General features: G+C 42.2%; 1 protein-coding gene across 2 annotated transcripts in view; it reads left to right on the top strand.

The window, feature by feature from the left end:
* Positions 1–15,662, top strand: part of VSIG10L (V-set and immunoglobulin domain containing 10 like) — a 48,657-nt gene that overhangs the window by 16,240 nt on the left and 16,755 nt on the right. Inside the window, exons 2-4 of one of the 2 annotated variants that reach the window (XM_070764085.1) lie at positions 7,111–7,422; positions 8,742–8,987; positions 13,917–14,204. In XM_070764085.1, the coding sequence (XP_070620186.1) occupies positions 7,111–7,422; positions 8,742–8,987; positions 13,917–14,204 (846 nt within the window). Of the gene's footprint in view, positions 1–7,110; positions 7,423–8,741; positions 8,988–13,916; positions 14,205–15,662 lie in introns of those variants that run through there. The other variant, XM_070764084.1, reaches the window with a different exon arrangement.

The raw sequence follows: 15,662 nt of genomic DNA, 5'->3' as shown, positions 1-15,662 counted from the left end.
GGGAAATCTCAGCAGTGCAAAAATGGGCGCTTTGCTGGCAACGTAAGTCCAGAAGCGGGGCATCCCAGTGGCGGCGGTGGGTTTGTAAGATGAAAATAGTTTGCAAGAAGAGGCAAAAAAATCTTAAACCCCGGGTTTGTATCTCAAAAAGTTTGTATGACGAGGCGTTTGTAAGACAAGGTATCACTGTACTTGTAATTTCAACTGCAATAACACTAGGGCTATCAATAGATACAAACTAAATGTAATTCACTCTAATCTATGTGTTCATGGCTATTTCTGTCATTTTTTCATTTATTTATTTATTTATTACTTAGATTTGTATGCCGCCCCTCTCCGAAGACTCGGGGCGGCTCACAACATGTAAAAACAAATCATAAGTAAACAGACAATTTAAAAAATATTTAAATATTTAAAAAAGCCCCATATGCTAACAGACACACACACAGACATACCATGCATAAATTAAACATGCCCAGGGGGAGATGTTTCAGTTCCCCCATGCCTGATGGCAAAGGTGGGTTTTAAGGAGTTTACGGAAGGCAGGAAGAGTAGGGGCAGTCCTAATCTCCGGGGGGAGTTGGTTCCAGAGGGCCGGTGCCGCCACAGAGAAGGCTCTTCCCCTGGGGCCCGCCAACCGACATTGTTTAGTTGACGGGACCCGGAGAAGGCCCACTCTGTGGGACCTAATCGGTCGCTGGGATTCGTGCGGCAGGAGGCGGTCTCAGAGATATTCTGGTCCAATGCCATGAAGGGCTTTAAAGGTCATGACCAACACTTTGAATTGTGACCGGAAACTGATCGGCAACCAATGCAGACTGCGGAGTGATGATGAAATATGGGCATACCATGTGTCCTGTTTCCTTGCATTTGCTGACAAATAAATTAAGAATTAATTAAGAATTAAGATGGAGGTAAGCTGTTTTCAAGAGAACAGTCTACAGCAAGCTCTCCAATGCTTAGTCCTCTGGCCTTAAAATTAGTTACCAGGCAGAAGTCTGTAATGATGATGATGATGATGATGATGATGATGATGATGATGATGATAATAATAGTAGCAGTAGTAATAATAATAATAATAATAATAATAATAATAATAATAATAATAATTTATTAGATTTGTATGCCACCCCTCTCCGAAGGTCATGTCATCAAATGTGAGGTTCGGAAGATACCTAAAGCATCATCTAATGCAATGTTTTTCCCAAACTTAGTAACTTTAAACATGTAAACGTCAATTTCCGGAATTCCCTTGTCAGTATGATAGCTGGGGAATTTTGGGAATTGAACTGCATATGTCTTAAAAGTTGCTAAGTTTGAAAAACATAGATGTAGGGCCCAGGGTAGGAATTCATTATTCTAACACCCGCATACATTTGCAATGTACTGTAAGTATATGCTTATCTGTTCTTCTGCATAAAAGGAAACCAATCAAACGTTATCTCGATGCATGAAGAGATTTTGGACGGGGGGGAGGGGTTCTTTGTGAGCTTATCTCTTAGGGGGAAAAAATTGTCGAGGAATAGAATCCAAATGGCAATTCTTGATATTTCCTACTAAGAGACTCCAGCTTTCTTTTTCTACTAAAACACCATGGTGATGGGCCTGCCTTGTAAAAGTAAATTATTTAACGGAAGTTTAATTTATTTAAATGTATACAAATTTAAAACAGCTGTTGGCAAGCTTGGGGATTGAGTTTTAATATCAGTGCTCATGACTATATAATGTTCATTACAACTAATTAGAAGAGAAAGCTGAGGCTACAGAAATGAGGATGAAAAGTGGTGGGGAAAAAAGAAACCTTTGGTGTGGGGTTGTTTTTTATTTTAAAAAATATATAATTTTGTCTGACCACTTTAGTTGGGTTCCCATATTATGCTCAGCCTCAAACCAGCCACATTCAGCCTAGGATCTTACAAAAATGTATTGTTTGTTTGTTTGTTTGTTTGTTTGTTTGTTTGTTTGTTTGTTTGATTGATTGATTGATTGAATGAATGAATGAATGAATGAAAGAATGAAAGAATGAAAGAATGAAAGAATGAAAGAATGAATGAATGAATGATTGATTGATTGATTGATTGATTGATTTCTGTGCTGCCCTATTTGTCAGACTCAAGGTGGCTCACAACAAAAGTGAATACATCTCACATACAAATCTAAAATTAAAACATACTAAAAAACCCATTTCTTTAAAAACAATCACTCACATTCATTCAATCAATCAACCTATGCATTCATTTAGCAGCTGGGGCAAGGTGATGGACTTAATTTCCCTAAGCCTGCCGGAAGAGATAGATCTTTAAATTCTTGCGGAAGGTGGGAAGGGTGGGGCAATGCAAATCTTTGGAGGGAGTTGATTCCAGAGGGCCGGGGCTGCTACAGAGAAGGCTCTTCCCATAGGTCCCGCCAGACGACATTGTCTTCCTTCTCTGGTAGAAGGTGGCAGTAAGGATTTTTAACATAATTATTATATCAGGATAGGATGGGATGGGATGGGATAGGATAGGGAAACAGAAACAGAAACGGAAACGGAAAGGATGTATCCCAGCGGCTGGTCAGGTCCCACAGTTGCCCTTCTCCATGTCCTTCTCTGTGGTGGCCCCGGCCCTCTGGAATCAGCTCCCCCCAGAGATTTGTACTGCCTCCACCCTCCCAGTCTTCTGTAAGGCCCTGAAAAAACACATTTCTGCCAACAGGCTTGGGGCCACTGAAATTTTAACATCTACCCCGGCCTACAAGTGAAGTATGATATGAATGTAGGTGATTGGTTTATTTAATATATATGGGGTTTAGAACACAATAGTATTGAAACACAGAAACATAGAAGATTGAAGGTAGAAAAAGACCTCATGATCCATCTAGTCTGCCCTTATACTATTTCCTGTATTTTATCTTAGGATGGATCTATGTTTATCCCAGGCATGTTTAAATTCAGTTACTGTATATTTACCAACCACGTTTGCTGGAAGTTTGTTCCAAGCATCTACTCCTCTTTCAGTCAAATAATATTTTCTCACGTGGCTTCTGATCTTTCCCCCAACTAACCTCAGATGGTGCCCCCTTGTTCTTGTGTTCACTTTCCTATTAAAAACACTTCCCTCCTGAACCTTATTTAACTTACTTTGTTGAGATTTTTAAAGTATTTAATATGAGATTTCTTCATGTTTTGGATTAATAAATAAATAAATCACAATGCCAAATCCAGCGAGTTTTAAATGTTTGAATTTAAAATTTGAATTTTAAATATTTGAAGCTATCTTCACAAGCTTTGTTATTTTGAGATAATGTTGCCTGAATGTTTCTCCGTGTTTTTTTTAAAAAATGAGACCTTTGACAAGAGTCAAGTTGTGTGGTCGATTATCCATTTTTTTAAAAAAAAGGTGTTATTTGTGTGAACTTAGAACAGGGGAGTTATCTCTCTTCCATGGTCTTTAACCAATCTTTATGGTTCTTTGATGGCCCGTTGGAAGGACAAAGATAATTGGATGAGTGTCAGTGTAGGGAGCCGATGGAGAAAATGGAAGGAACCTAGGAAAATTTATGTACCGATGTGTTTATTTACTTATTTTATATTCCCACGGACAGAAGCTATTGCTGGAGGGTAGCCGCTTATTTAAATTGGCCCGTTGCTTGGATTTACGGCTGGGACGGGCAGATGGGGGAAAGATGTTTTGATGTCCGCTGCAAAAACTCCATGGTTGTTAGGAAGTTATTTAAAAAGTAAATAACTGGCCGTTTGCTTGAAGGAGGGGTGGAAAAGCCCGAGTGGCTTTATATTATAATGGTGAGATGATTAATACAAGGAAGAACTGAGCTGTACAGCCATGTGGCTGGGCTAAAGCACTTTGACTAGCTTCCTATCCACCCAAAATTCTCCTCTTTATTTCCATTTAATTGTGACGTTACCTTTTATACCATACAAGTCATTTCCCCCTCTGCAAGGGCTACCGCCGCCCCGAGTCTTCGGAGAGGGGCGGCATACAAATCTAATAAATTATTATTATTATGTCAGTACAACACAGCAAACGAGATCACTATGCTGGATTTCGTATTTCATCACCAGTCGGGCGCTTCCCAAGCACCTAGGACTGCGTGATGTAGCTGCGAATTATGTTTGCCTATCCCAGTAAAGCGGCCTTTTGCAATTGACAGATGGAGATTTTGTCAATTCCGATGGTTTTCAAATGTCCGCTGAGATCCTTTGGCACAGCGCCCAGCGTGCCAAGGACCACTGGGACCACTTTCACGGGCTTATGCCAGAGTCGTTGCAGCTCGATTTTTAGATCTTCGTATTTCACTAATTTCTCTAACTGCTTCTCCTCAATTCTGCTGTCTCCTGGGATTGCGATGTCGATGATCCATACTTTCTTTTTCTCCACAATCACAATGTCTGGTGGTTGTTGTTGTTGTTGTTGTTATTATTATTATTATTATTATTATTATTATTATTTTATTATTATTTCCATATCTGGGCAGCAAAAGTCTGAATATCAATAGCACTGAGACTTACAGGGGAAACTCAAAAAATCACAATAACATCGTGCAAACATTCATTTATTTCAGTAACGTAACTTAAAAGATGAAACTTAATATATGAGATATATTCATAACATGCAGGGCAAGATAGCTCAAGCCGTTATTTGTCATAATTGTGATGATTATGGGGTACAGCTCATGAAAACCCCAAATCCCCCATCTCAGAAAATTAGAATATTACATGCGATCAATAAAAAAAGCATTATACATAGAACAATATTGGACTTCTGAAAAGTATAAGCATGCATATTTACTCAGTACAGTGATACCTTGTCTTACAAACTTAATTGGTTCCGGGACGAGGTCCTTAAGGTGAAAAGTTTGTAAGACGAAACAATGTTTCCCATAGGAATCAATGGAAAAGCGATTAATGCGTGCAAGCCCAAAATTCACCCTTTTTGCCAGCCGAAGTGCCCGTTTTTGCGCTGCTGGGATTTCCCTGAGGCTCCCCTCCATGGAAAACCCCACCTCCGGACTTCTGTATTTTTGCGATGCTGCAGGGGAAGTCCGGAGGTGGGGTTTCCCATGGAGGGGAGCCTCAGGGGAATCCCAGCAGAGCAAAAACGGGTGCTTTGCTGGCAATGGAAATCCGGAGGCGGGGCATCCCAGCGGCGGCGATGGGTTTGTAAGGTGAAAATAGTTTGTAAGAAGAGACAAAAAAATCTTACACCCTGGGTTTGTATCTTGACAAGTTTGTATGACAAGGCGTTTGTAAGACGAGGTATCACTGTACAGTGTTCCCTCGATTTTCGTGGGGGATGCCTTCCAAGACCGCCCGCGATAGTCTAATTTCCGCAAAGTAGAGATGCGGAAGTAAATACACTATTTTTGGCTACGAACAGTATCACAAGCCTTCCCTTAACACTTTAAACCCCTAAATTGCAATTTCCCATTCCCTTAGCAACCATTCAGATTATTACTCACCATGTTTATTTATTAAAGTTTATTTAAAAAATATTTATTAAAGGCAGACGAAAGTTTGGCGATGACATATGATGTCATCAGGTGGGGAAAACTGTGGTATAGGGAAAAAACCCACTAAGTATTTTTTAATTAATATTTTTGAAAAACCGTGGTATAGACTTTTTGCAAAGTTTGAACCCGCGAAAATCGAGGGAACACTGTACTTCATTTGGGCCTGTTTTGCAGCAATGCGGTGTGGCATGGATGCTATTAGTCTGTGGCATTGCTGAGGTGCTTTGAGAAAGATGAGAGACATGACATAGAGCAATGAAGGCAGCTATTGAAGTATTCTGGTCTTCCATAACATCTCAGCAGTGCCACAGACTAATAGCATCCCTTCCACAATGCATTGAGGTAGTAATTACTGCAAAAGGGGCCCAAATTAAGTACAGTGTTCCCTCGATTTTCGCGGGTTCGAACTTCGTGAAAAGTCTATACCACGGTTTTTCAAAAATATGAATTAAAAAATATTTCACGGGCTTTTCCCCCCCTATACCACAGTTTTTCCTGCCCGATGATGTCATATGTCATCGCCAAACTTTCATCCGCCTTTAATAAATTAATTAATATTGCTTCTTCATTGCTTATTTGACCCCTATGACAATCATTAAGTGTTGTACCACATGATTCTTGACAAATGTATATTTTATTTTATGTACGTTGAGAGCGTATGCACCAAGACAAATTCCTTGTGTGTCCAATCACACTTGGCCAATAAAAATTCTATTCTATTCTATTCTAAATATTTTTTTAAATAATCTTTAATAAATAAACATGGTCGGTAAATAATCTAAATGGTTGCTAATGGAATGGGAAATTGCAATTTAGGGGCTTAAAGTGTTAAGGGAAGGCTATGTTCATAGCCAAAAATAGTGTACTGTATTTACTTCCGCATCTCTACTTCGCGGAAATTTGACTTTTGCGCGTGGTCTCGGAACGCATGCTCCGTGAAAATCGAGGAAACACTGTACTGAGTACATATGCATGCTTATACTTTTTTATTGATCGCATGTAATATTCTAATTTTCTGAGATGGGGGATTTGGGGTTTTCATGAGCTTTTTTTATTGATCGTATGTAATATTCTAATTTTCTGAGATGGGGGATTTGGGGTTTTCATAATCATCACAATTATGACAAATCACGGCATGAACTATCTTGCCTTGCATGTTATGAATATTTCCCCTATATTAAGTTTCACTTTTTAAGTTACATTATTGAAATAAATGAACATTTGCACGATATTCTAATTGTTTGAGTTTCACTTGTATATACCTGTGCTTTTACAGCCCTCTACAAATTTCTTTGTCCCCAACAATCTGGATCCTCAATTTACCAACCTCGAAATGATGAAGGCTGAGGTGGTCAGGATCGAACTTCAGGCAGCGGGTAGAGTTAGCCTGCAATGTCACATTCTAACCACTGAGCCGCCACAGCTTTAAAACGGTAGAGTCAAACGAGGGTAGCAGAAAACCCTTTGCTGCCCTCAAGTGGCCACGGAGATTTGTGCAGCCCAGATAAATTCACCCCAGCCCATTGTATTGATTCATGTGTTTCCATCGATTGCAGAGAAAAAATATATTGACTGCTTACTTTTTCTCTCTGTTTTCAGCCCCTTCATTCCCTTTGGATGCGCTTGTTGGGAATTCCGTTTCTCTCCCCATTCCATTCTCTTTACCCTCTGCTGAGGTCACGATTTCTCTCAACTGGAAAAGGAATGCAACTATTTTGGCAATAGGAATCCTGCGTCCTAATTTCACAGTGACGGTATATCCCGGCTTCCAGTCGCAGTTCAGTGTGGACCCCCTGCATGGCAACCTCAATATTTCTGACCTGAAGCTCATGGATTCCGGCATCTATTCAGTGGAGATCTTACCCCTGGGGGGTGTTGCCCAGAATGGAAACATCGCGCTTAGAGTTTATGGTGAGTTACGCCAAGTTTTAATGCCATTGCTTTGAATTTGAAACGCGTCTCTATACAGCTCCAAGCTAGGGCTTCCTCATCCTCCATCTTTTTCATTAGCAATCAGCCATTTTTTCCTTATTCTAGGTCTATGCCATTGCTTTGAAGATGCTTTCTTGGGTGCTGCTAATATCTCAACAGCCCTATTAAAAAAGGAAGTTCCTGATCTTGCTAGCCAACTCTTCTGGTTTATTTATCCTTTCCTTTTCATGTTTGCTCTGTCAAAAATTTGGAGCCAATAATTGTTAGTTGTTGAACTTCAGTCCCCAACAGCTGGCACCAGTGTTCCCTCTAATTTTTTTGGGGGTGGGCGGAAAAGTATAGTGTCTGAGCGGCAGTCCCTTCGGGACTGGGCGGCACAGAAATAATAAATAAATAAACAAACAAACAAACAAACAAACAAATAAATAAAAAGCCCACCCTGTTTTGCCTCAGAGAATTTCAAAATAAAATACTGTACAGTACTGTGTGTCTATAACAGTGAGCTCATAACAGGGCAACTCTATCAATATCAAAATGCCACTTAAATAGTTGAGCTAGTTTCAAACTAGATTTTGATTTTCTTTCTCTCTTCCTTACTCCCATTCTTTTTCTTTCTCTGGAGGCTCACTGGAAGCCAAAACACCCTCCCAGAGCCTCCATGCAAGCCAAAAATCAGCTGGCCGGCACACACATCCACGTTGGAGCTGAGCTAGGGCAAGGGCTCGCGTGCCACAGATATGGCTACATGTGCCCCCTGTGGCACCGGTGCCATAGGTTCGCAATCACTGCCCTATGTCATCTCCAGCAAGCATGTGTGCTCTGGCCAGCTGATTTTCAGCCTTCTGGAGGACAGGTTGGAGAAAAATGGCCCAACGGTCCTACCAGAAGTCCATTTTTCACCATGCACAGGCTCTGGAGGCTTTCCTGAAGCATGGGAAGGATGGAAAACAGCCCAATGGGCCTACCAGAAGTCTGGAGAGGGCTGTGAGCGCTATGCACATACACGGGGAAGTGTTTTTAAAAGGAAAATGAACACGAGAACAAGGGGGCACCATCTGAGGTTAGTTGGGGGAAAGATCAGAAGCAACGTGAGAAAATATGATTTGACTGAAAGAGTAGTAGATGCTTGGAACCAACTTCCAGCAGACGTGGTGGGTAAATCCACTGAATTTATACATGCCTGGGATAAACATAGATCCACCCTAAGATAAAATGCAGGAAATAGTATAAGGGCAGACTAGATGTACCAGGAGGTCTTTTTCTGCCGTCAGTCTTCTATGTTTCTATGGTTTTTTTAGAGAAGGTGGTTACCATCTCTGTGAGCCCATCATCTCAAAAAGTGGTAGAAGGAAAAGGACCAGCGGACTTCACCTGTGCTCCCGTCCGTGGCTCTGTCTCCTGGACCAAGGATGGTCACCAACTCGATGGTTCCTCTGGCTTCCTGCAAATTAAGAACCCTGTGCGGACTGATGCTGGCGTTTACACTTGCACCGTCTCCAACCCTTTTGGTAGCGCCACTGCTTCGGCCAACCTTACAGTCTACTGTGAGTACACCCTTGCCATAACCAGCTTTACATGTTTGTTGGATTGCGCTGCAGAATTGTATAGTTAAATGTATAGTGAATGCAAATCCTTGGCCGATAGCTCTGCTTGGAGAAATCTGATGAATGGGAGCCAAAGTTGCACAAATTTAAAATTAAAAGGCTTTTCCTAATGTTCCACTCAGAAGTGGATTCACATTGTTCTGCCGGGCTCTCTGGTAGGAGCCTCCTGAAAATTCAAGGGTACAAATTTCAGACACACACACGTTTGAAAATTCAAAACAATGTTCTTTATCACAAAATTCAAAATAAACTAAGCACTCTTTTTCTATTGCAAAGAGTACTCGTACCAAAACAACCGGGTAGTCTGTACAATTTCCCTTAAGCAGTCATTAAGTACTTAGCTAGCAGCTATGAAGAAACTTCACACCCCTTCTTCTTCCAACGAAGTGACACACACACACACACACACACACACACGTTGCTCTGCTTTGGTTTCAAAGGCGTGAAAAACTCAACAAAGTCCTGAAAACAGCAACACACGATTCCTGAAGAACTGCGATCAGATACTCTTTCACAACGGCCAAACCCACACGCTGCTATTTATAGCAGCAGCCCTAATTACTGGAGCCCCACCCAACCACAGGTGGCCTCATTTTCTCTTGTAATAATCCTTCAGTTGTTGTCTCCTATGCATCACTCTACGCATGCGTGGATGTGTCATTAATTCTTGTTCAGAATCCAAGGATGATACAGATGATTGATCTCCTCCTGGGCTGTCTGCCAAACTCCCCTCTTCTCTGTCACTCATGCTGCCTTGGTCAGAGGAGGCTTCGTCGGCAGATTCCATCGGGAGCAAAACAGGCCTGCGGCATGTGGATGCCCCCCCAACATCCACCTGCACATTCCTTGGGGCAGGAGATGGGCCAGAGCCAACCACAACACACATACAGTGGTACCTCTACTTACAAAATTAATTTGTTCCATGACCAGGTTGTTAAGTAGAAAAGTTTGTAAGAAGAAGCAATTTTTCCCATAGGAATCAATGTAAAAGCAAATAATGCGTGCAAAACTATTAAGAAAGAAATACAGTGATCCCCCGATCATTGCGAGGGTTCCGTTCCAGGACCCCTAGCAATGATCGGGTTTTCGCGAAGTAGTGCTGCGGAAGTAAAAACACCATCTGCGCATGCGCAGATGGTGTTTTTACTTCTGCAGCGCTAGCGAGGAGCCGAAGATTGGGGTTCCTGGGAAGGGGACTCAGCTGGGAAGCGCCTTCGCCCGCCCACGCCGCTCGCTCGCGCCGCTTCCCAGCTGAGTCCTGAAGCCAATTCGCTTCAGGACTCAGCTGGGAAGCGGCGCGAGCGAACGGCGTGGGCGGGCGAAGGGTGGGCGAGCCGTGGGCGCGCGGGCAGGCAGGCGGCGGACAAGCCGTTTGCTTGCGCCGCTCGCTCACGCCGCTTCCCAGCTGAGTCCTGAAGCCAATTCGCTTCAGGACTCAGCTGGGAAGCGGGGCGAGCGAACGGCGTGGGCGGGCGAAGGGCGGGCGAGCGGCAGCGAGGAGTTTGCGTGGGCAGTGGGGAAACTCCTCGCTGATGCCCGCCGCTCGCCCTCCCGCCAGCAAGAGGGGGAAGACCCAGGGAAGCCGCCCAGCAGCTGATCTGCCGGGCGCCATCTACGCATGCGTGCCCATAGAAAAAAGGGCGCGCATGCGCAGATGGTGTTTTTACTTCCGGGTTCAAAAATCGCCATATAGCCGTTTCGCAATGATCGGGATCGCAATACCCGGGGGATCACTGTAAAAGCTTGGAATTTGGGTGGGAGGAGGAGGAAGAGGAGGACTGTCGCTGCCGAAGGAAGAAGGTGAGGTGAGGTGAATTTTTAAAAAATCCAAAACTTTAAGGCTTAAAAAAAAAGAAAAGAAGGACTCTGAGGCGGCGAGGAGGAGCATGCGCCTCCCATACAACCGGCGTGAGGCTGCCTCCCACACACATCCACCCATACACTGGCTGCTGCTTCTGGTACCTGCTTCCTCTTCCTCCCCATGCTGAAGGGCTCCCCTCTCCTCTCACTCGCTTTGTAGCCGACGCCGGAAAATGCTTCGTTTGCTCTGGACTGCCAAAGCATCCTTAAGTGCCACCAAAAGGCTCCTCTGGCAGCCCAGATGGCTGGGATTAAAGGGGGAATGGCAGGAAACTGGCCAGGCCTTCATGCTGCTCTCAAATTTATTTATTTGTTTCTTTGTTTGTTTGTTTGTTTGTTTGTTTGTTTGTTTGTTTATTTATTTATTTATTTAGTTATTTAGTTAGTTAGTTAGTTAGTTAGTTAGTTAGTTAGTTAGTTAGTTAGTTAGTTAGTTAGTTAGTTAGTTAGTTAGTTAGTCCAATGCACAATAATGCACAATGAAGGCTATCGAGGTCATACTCGAGTAAAATATATTAGAGAACAAATAGAAGTGAAAATTTAGGAAGAGAATATATCAATTAGAGAACAGAAGGATGTTATGAGAGTAATATAAGAATAGAATAGAAGAATAGTAGATACGATATATGAGACAATAGGACAGGTATAGTAATAGAACATATCAATGAAAGAATAGAAGAAGAGATATAGGAGTAGAAGAAAGGTATAGATATTTCTATACCTTTGAGAAGTTTGAAGAAGTTTGAGAAGTTTGCGAAAGGCAAGGAGGGTGGGGGCAGTCCTAATCTCCGGGGGAGTTGATTCCAGAGGGTCGGGGCTGCCACAGAGAAGGCTCTTCCCCTGGGTCCCGCCAGACGACGTTGTTTTGTCGATGGGACCTGGAGAAGGTATATATTTCCTGGGAAATTTTTCCAGACTCGGATTCTTAAATGGTTCTTAAGTAGAGGCAAAAAAATCTTGAACACTCGGTTCTTATCTAGAAAAGTCCTGAAGTAGAGGCGTTCTTAGGTAGAGGTACCACTGTACTGCTAATGGAACTTTTCAAGTCTGAAAGCAGAGTTTTCCTCCCATCTCCTTTGCCCCAGAGAAATTAGGATCCCTTCCGAGCCAAACGCCACACCTACTACATAGCTTTGGATTGTGCTAGCTCTTATCTGACCCCTTCCCTAGACAGCAATATCTTCTCCCCCACTCTGCCAAAGGTCATTCTCACATAGCATTACACCCAGGTCATGGACCTTATTGATGGGTGGAGCTACTTAACTTGACGGAGAACTATTTATCTATGGAGAAGCTCCTGAGTCACAGATGGAACTAATCTTTTGGGAGACTTAGATTCATAAATAGAATTTAAATGTTTTTTCCTGTCTGATCTACACTGCGATGACCAATGCCAGGAAGTTAAACCAGGGCCCTACTAGATGAGCCCTATAGGTTGTATCTAAACAAACAGATATTGCCAGTGACCGGTTAAGTCCTGCAGAGTTGGCCTTCTCCGGGTCCCGTCAACGAAACAATGTCGTCTGGCGGGACCCAGGGGAAGAGCCTTCTCTGTGGTGGCCCCGATCCTCTGGAATCAACTCCCCCCGGAGATTAGGACTGCCCCCACCCTCCTTGCCTTTCGCAAACTTCTCAAAACTCACCTCTGCCGTCAGGCATGGGGAAATTGATTCCCCTGAGCCGTTTCGATTTTATGTATGGTCTGCATGAGATGTATGATTGTTTTTATGTTAAGGGTTTTAAACTGTTTTTTAAATATTGGATTTGTACTGGGTCTTTTTGTTGTGAGCCGCTCCGAGTCCTCGGAGAGGGGCGGCATACAAATCTAATTAACAATAACAGTAACGATAACAATAACAATAACGCGGCCCTATCTGGACCGGGACTCATTGCTCACAGTCACTCATGCCCTCATCTCCTCGAGGTTCGACTACTGTAATGCTTTCTACATGGGGCTACCTTTGAAGAGTGTTCGGAAACTTCAGATCGTGCAGAACGCAGCTGCGAGAGCAATCATAGGCTTCTCTAGGTATGCCCATGTTACACCAACACTCCGCAGTCTGCATTGGTTGCCGATCAGTTTCCGGTCACAATTCAAAGTGTTGGTTACGACCTATAAAGCCCTTCATGGCATCGGACCAGAATATCTCCGGGACCCCCTTCTGCCACACGAATCCCAGCGACCAGTCAGGTCCCACAGAGTTAGCCTTCTCCGGGTCCTGTCGACTAAACAATGTTGTCTGGCGGGACCCAGGGGAAGAGCCTTCTCTGTGGTGGCCCCGACCCTCTGGAACCAGCTCCCCCCAGAGATTAGGATTGCCCCCACCCTCCTTGCCTTTCGTAAACTTCTTCAAACCCATCTCTGCCATCAAGCATGGGGGAACTGAGACATCTTCCCCAGGCCTATACAGTTTATGTATGGTATGTTGTGTGCATGTTTTGTAAATTATGGGTTTTTAACTTTGTAATATTAGATTTGTATTGTATATTGTTTTCTATTGCTGCTGTAAGCCACCCCGAGTCTGCGGAGAGGGGCGGCATACAAATTTAATAAATAATAATAATAATAATGATGATGATAATAATAATAATGATAATAATAATAATAATGATAATGATAATATTAATAATAATGATAATAATGATAATAATGATAATAATGATAATAATGATAATAATGATAATAATGATAATAATGATAATAATGATAATAATGATAATAATGATAATAATGATAATAATGATAATAATGATAATAATGACGATGACGATAACGATAATAATAATGATAATGATAATAATAATGATAATAATAATGATAATAATGATGATAATAATAATGATAATGATAATAATGATAATGATGATGATAATGATGATAATGATGATAATGATGATAATGATAATGATAATGATAATGATAATGATAATGATAATGATAATGATAATGATAATGATAATGATAATGATAATGATAATGATAATAATGTTCTTTTGATTTTCACCCAGATGGCCCCGAGACCCCAACGATTACTGTCTCGCCCGCTGAGCAAGAATCAAGTGCAGGGAGTTTTGTGTTGGTGAACACCACTCTCAATCTCACATGTTCGGCACCCTCCGACCCGCCAGCCAAGATCTACTGGATTGGGCCCAACAATTCGGACCTCGAGGTCCCTTCCAAACCTGTTCTGCAGTTCCACAGAGTGCAGCTGAATCAGGGAGGGCTGTATACCTGCCTGGCTGTCAATCAAGAGACAATGCTCCAAATCCGTAATAGTCGCTATATCAACGTTGTCCGTTAGTTGACTTTGCCTTCATCTTTCTTCCTTGCTGTGCGTGTGTTGTGTTGTGTGGGTGTCCCCAGAGCACATGGGAGCAGTGAAGGGCTACCAATTTTTTTTTTAAACTTTGATTGAAAATTCATAAAAACAAACAGTAGTACTTACAGAAAGTAGAGAGAAACATAGAAACATAGAAACATAGCAACTTAGAAACATAGAAACATAGAAACATAGAAGACTGATGGCAGAAAAAGACCTCATGGTCCATCTAGTCTGCCCTTGTACTATTTTCTGTATTTTATCTTAGAATGGATCTATATTTATCCCCGGCATGTTTAAATTCAGTGACTGTGGATTTATCAACCACATCTGCTGGAAGTTTGTTCCAAGCCTCTACTACTCTTTCAGTCAAATAATATTTTCTCACGTTGCTTTTGATCTTTCCCCCAACTAACTTCAGATTGTGTCCTCTTGTTCTTGGGTTCACTTTCCTATTAAAAACACTTCCCTCATGGACCTTATTAAACCCTTTAACATATTTAAATGTTTCTATCATGTTTCCCCCCCCCCCCTTTTCCTTCTGTCCTCCAGACTATACAGATTGAGTTCATGAAGTCTTTCCTGATAGGTTTTATGCTTAAGACCTTCCACCATTCTTTGGACCCGTTCAATTTTCTCAATATCTTTTTGTAGGTGAGGTCTCCAGAACTGAACACAGTATTCCAAATATGGTCTCACCAGCGCTCTATATAAGGGAATCATAATCTCCCTCTTCCTGCTTGTTATACCTCTAGCTATGCAGCCAAGCATTCTACTCGCTTTCCCTACCGCCTGACTGCACTCTTCACCCATTTTGAGACTGTCAGAAATCACTACCCCTAAATCCTTCTCTTCTGACGTTTTTGCTAACACAGAACTGCCAATACAATACTCAGATTGAGCTATCTTAGTCTCTCTTTCTTTGCTTACTTTGCTTTATATACAATTTTACATCTCATGCGGTTTTTCATCTCGATATATTTCTTGCTTTTTCTAATCTAGTTCCAAGGTCATATGTAAAAATGCGTATTTTGTTTGTCTGTTAGTCTGAACTTCTTTTTAAGGGCTACCAAATTTTTTACTACCACACTGTTGGCGTGGCTTATGCATTTTTCTTCCAACATCTTTCAGTGCAAATTGGATGCTCTGGGGTGGAGCTCCATTTTTGCTGCTCCACTGCGTGTGTCCCCCCCCCCCCCCCGGTCCGGGCAGTAGCCCACCCCTGCATGGGAGCCTGAAATATATTTCTGGAAAGCTTTTGCAAATAGTCCTCAGATGTACCGTGTTTCCCCAAAAATAAGACACTGTCTTATATTAATATTTGCTCCAAAAGTTGTGCTACGTCTTATTTTCGGGAGGTGCCTTATATTTCTCAAATAAGACAAATTCACAGGCAGAAAAGCTGACACCCCCAAAGAAAGTGTACCGTACGGTA

The sequence above is a fragment of the Erythrolamprus reginae genome, chromosome 11, assembly GCF_031021105.1.
Source record: "Erythrolamprus reginae isolate rEryReg1 chromosome 11, rEryReg1.hap1, whole genome shotgun sequence".
Taxonomy (NCBI): domain Eukaryota; kingdom Metazoa; phylum Chordata; class Lepidosauria; order Squamata; family Dipsadidae; genus Erythrolamprus; species Erythrolamprus reginae.
Note: the sequence above shows the minus strand (reverse complement) of the source record. Positions and strands in the feature narration are given on the sequence as shown.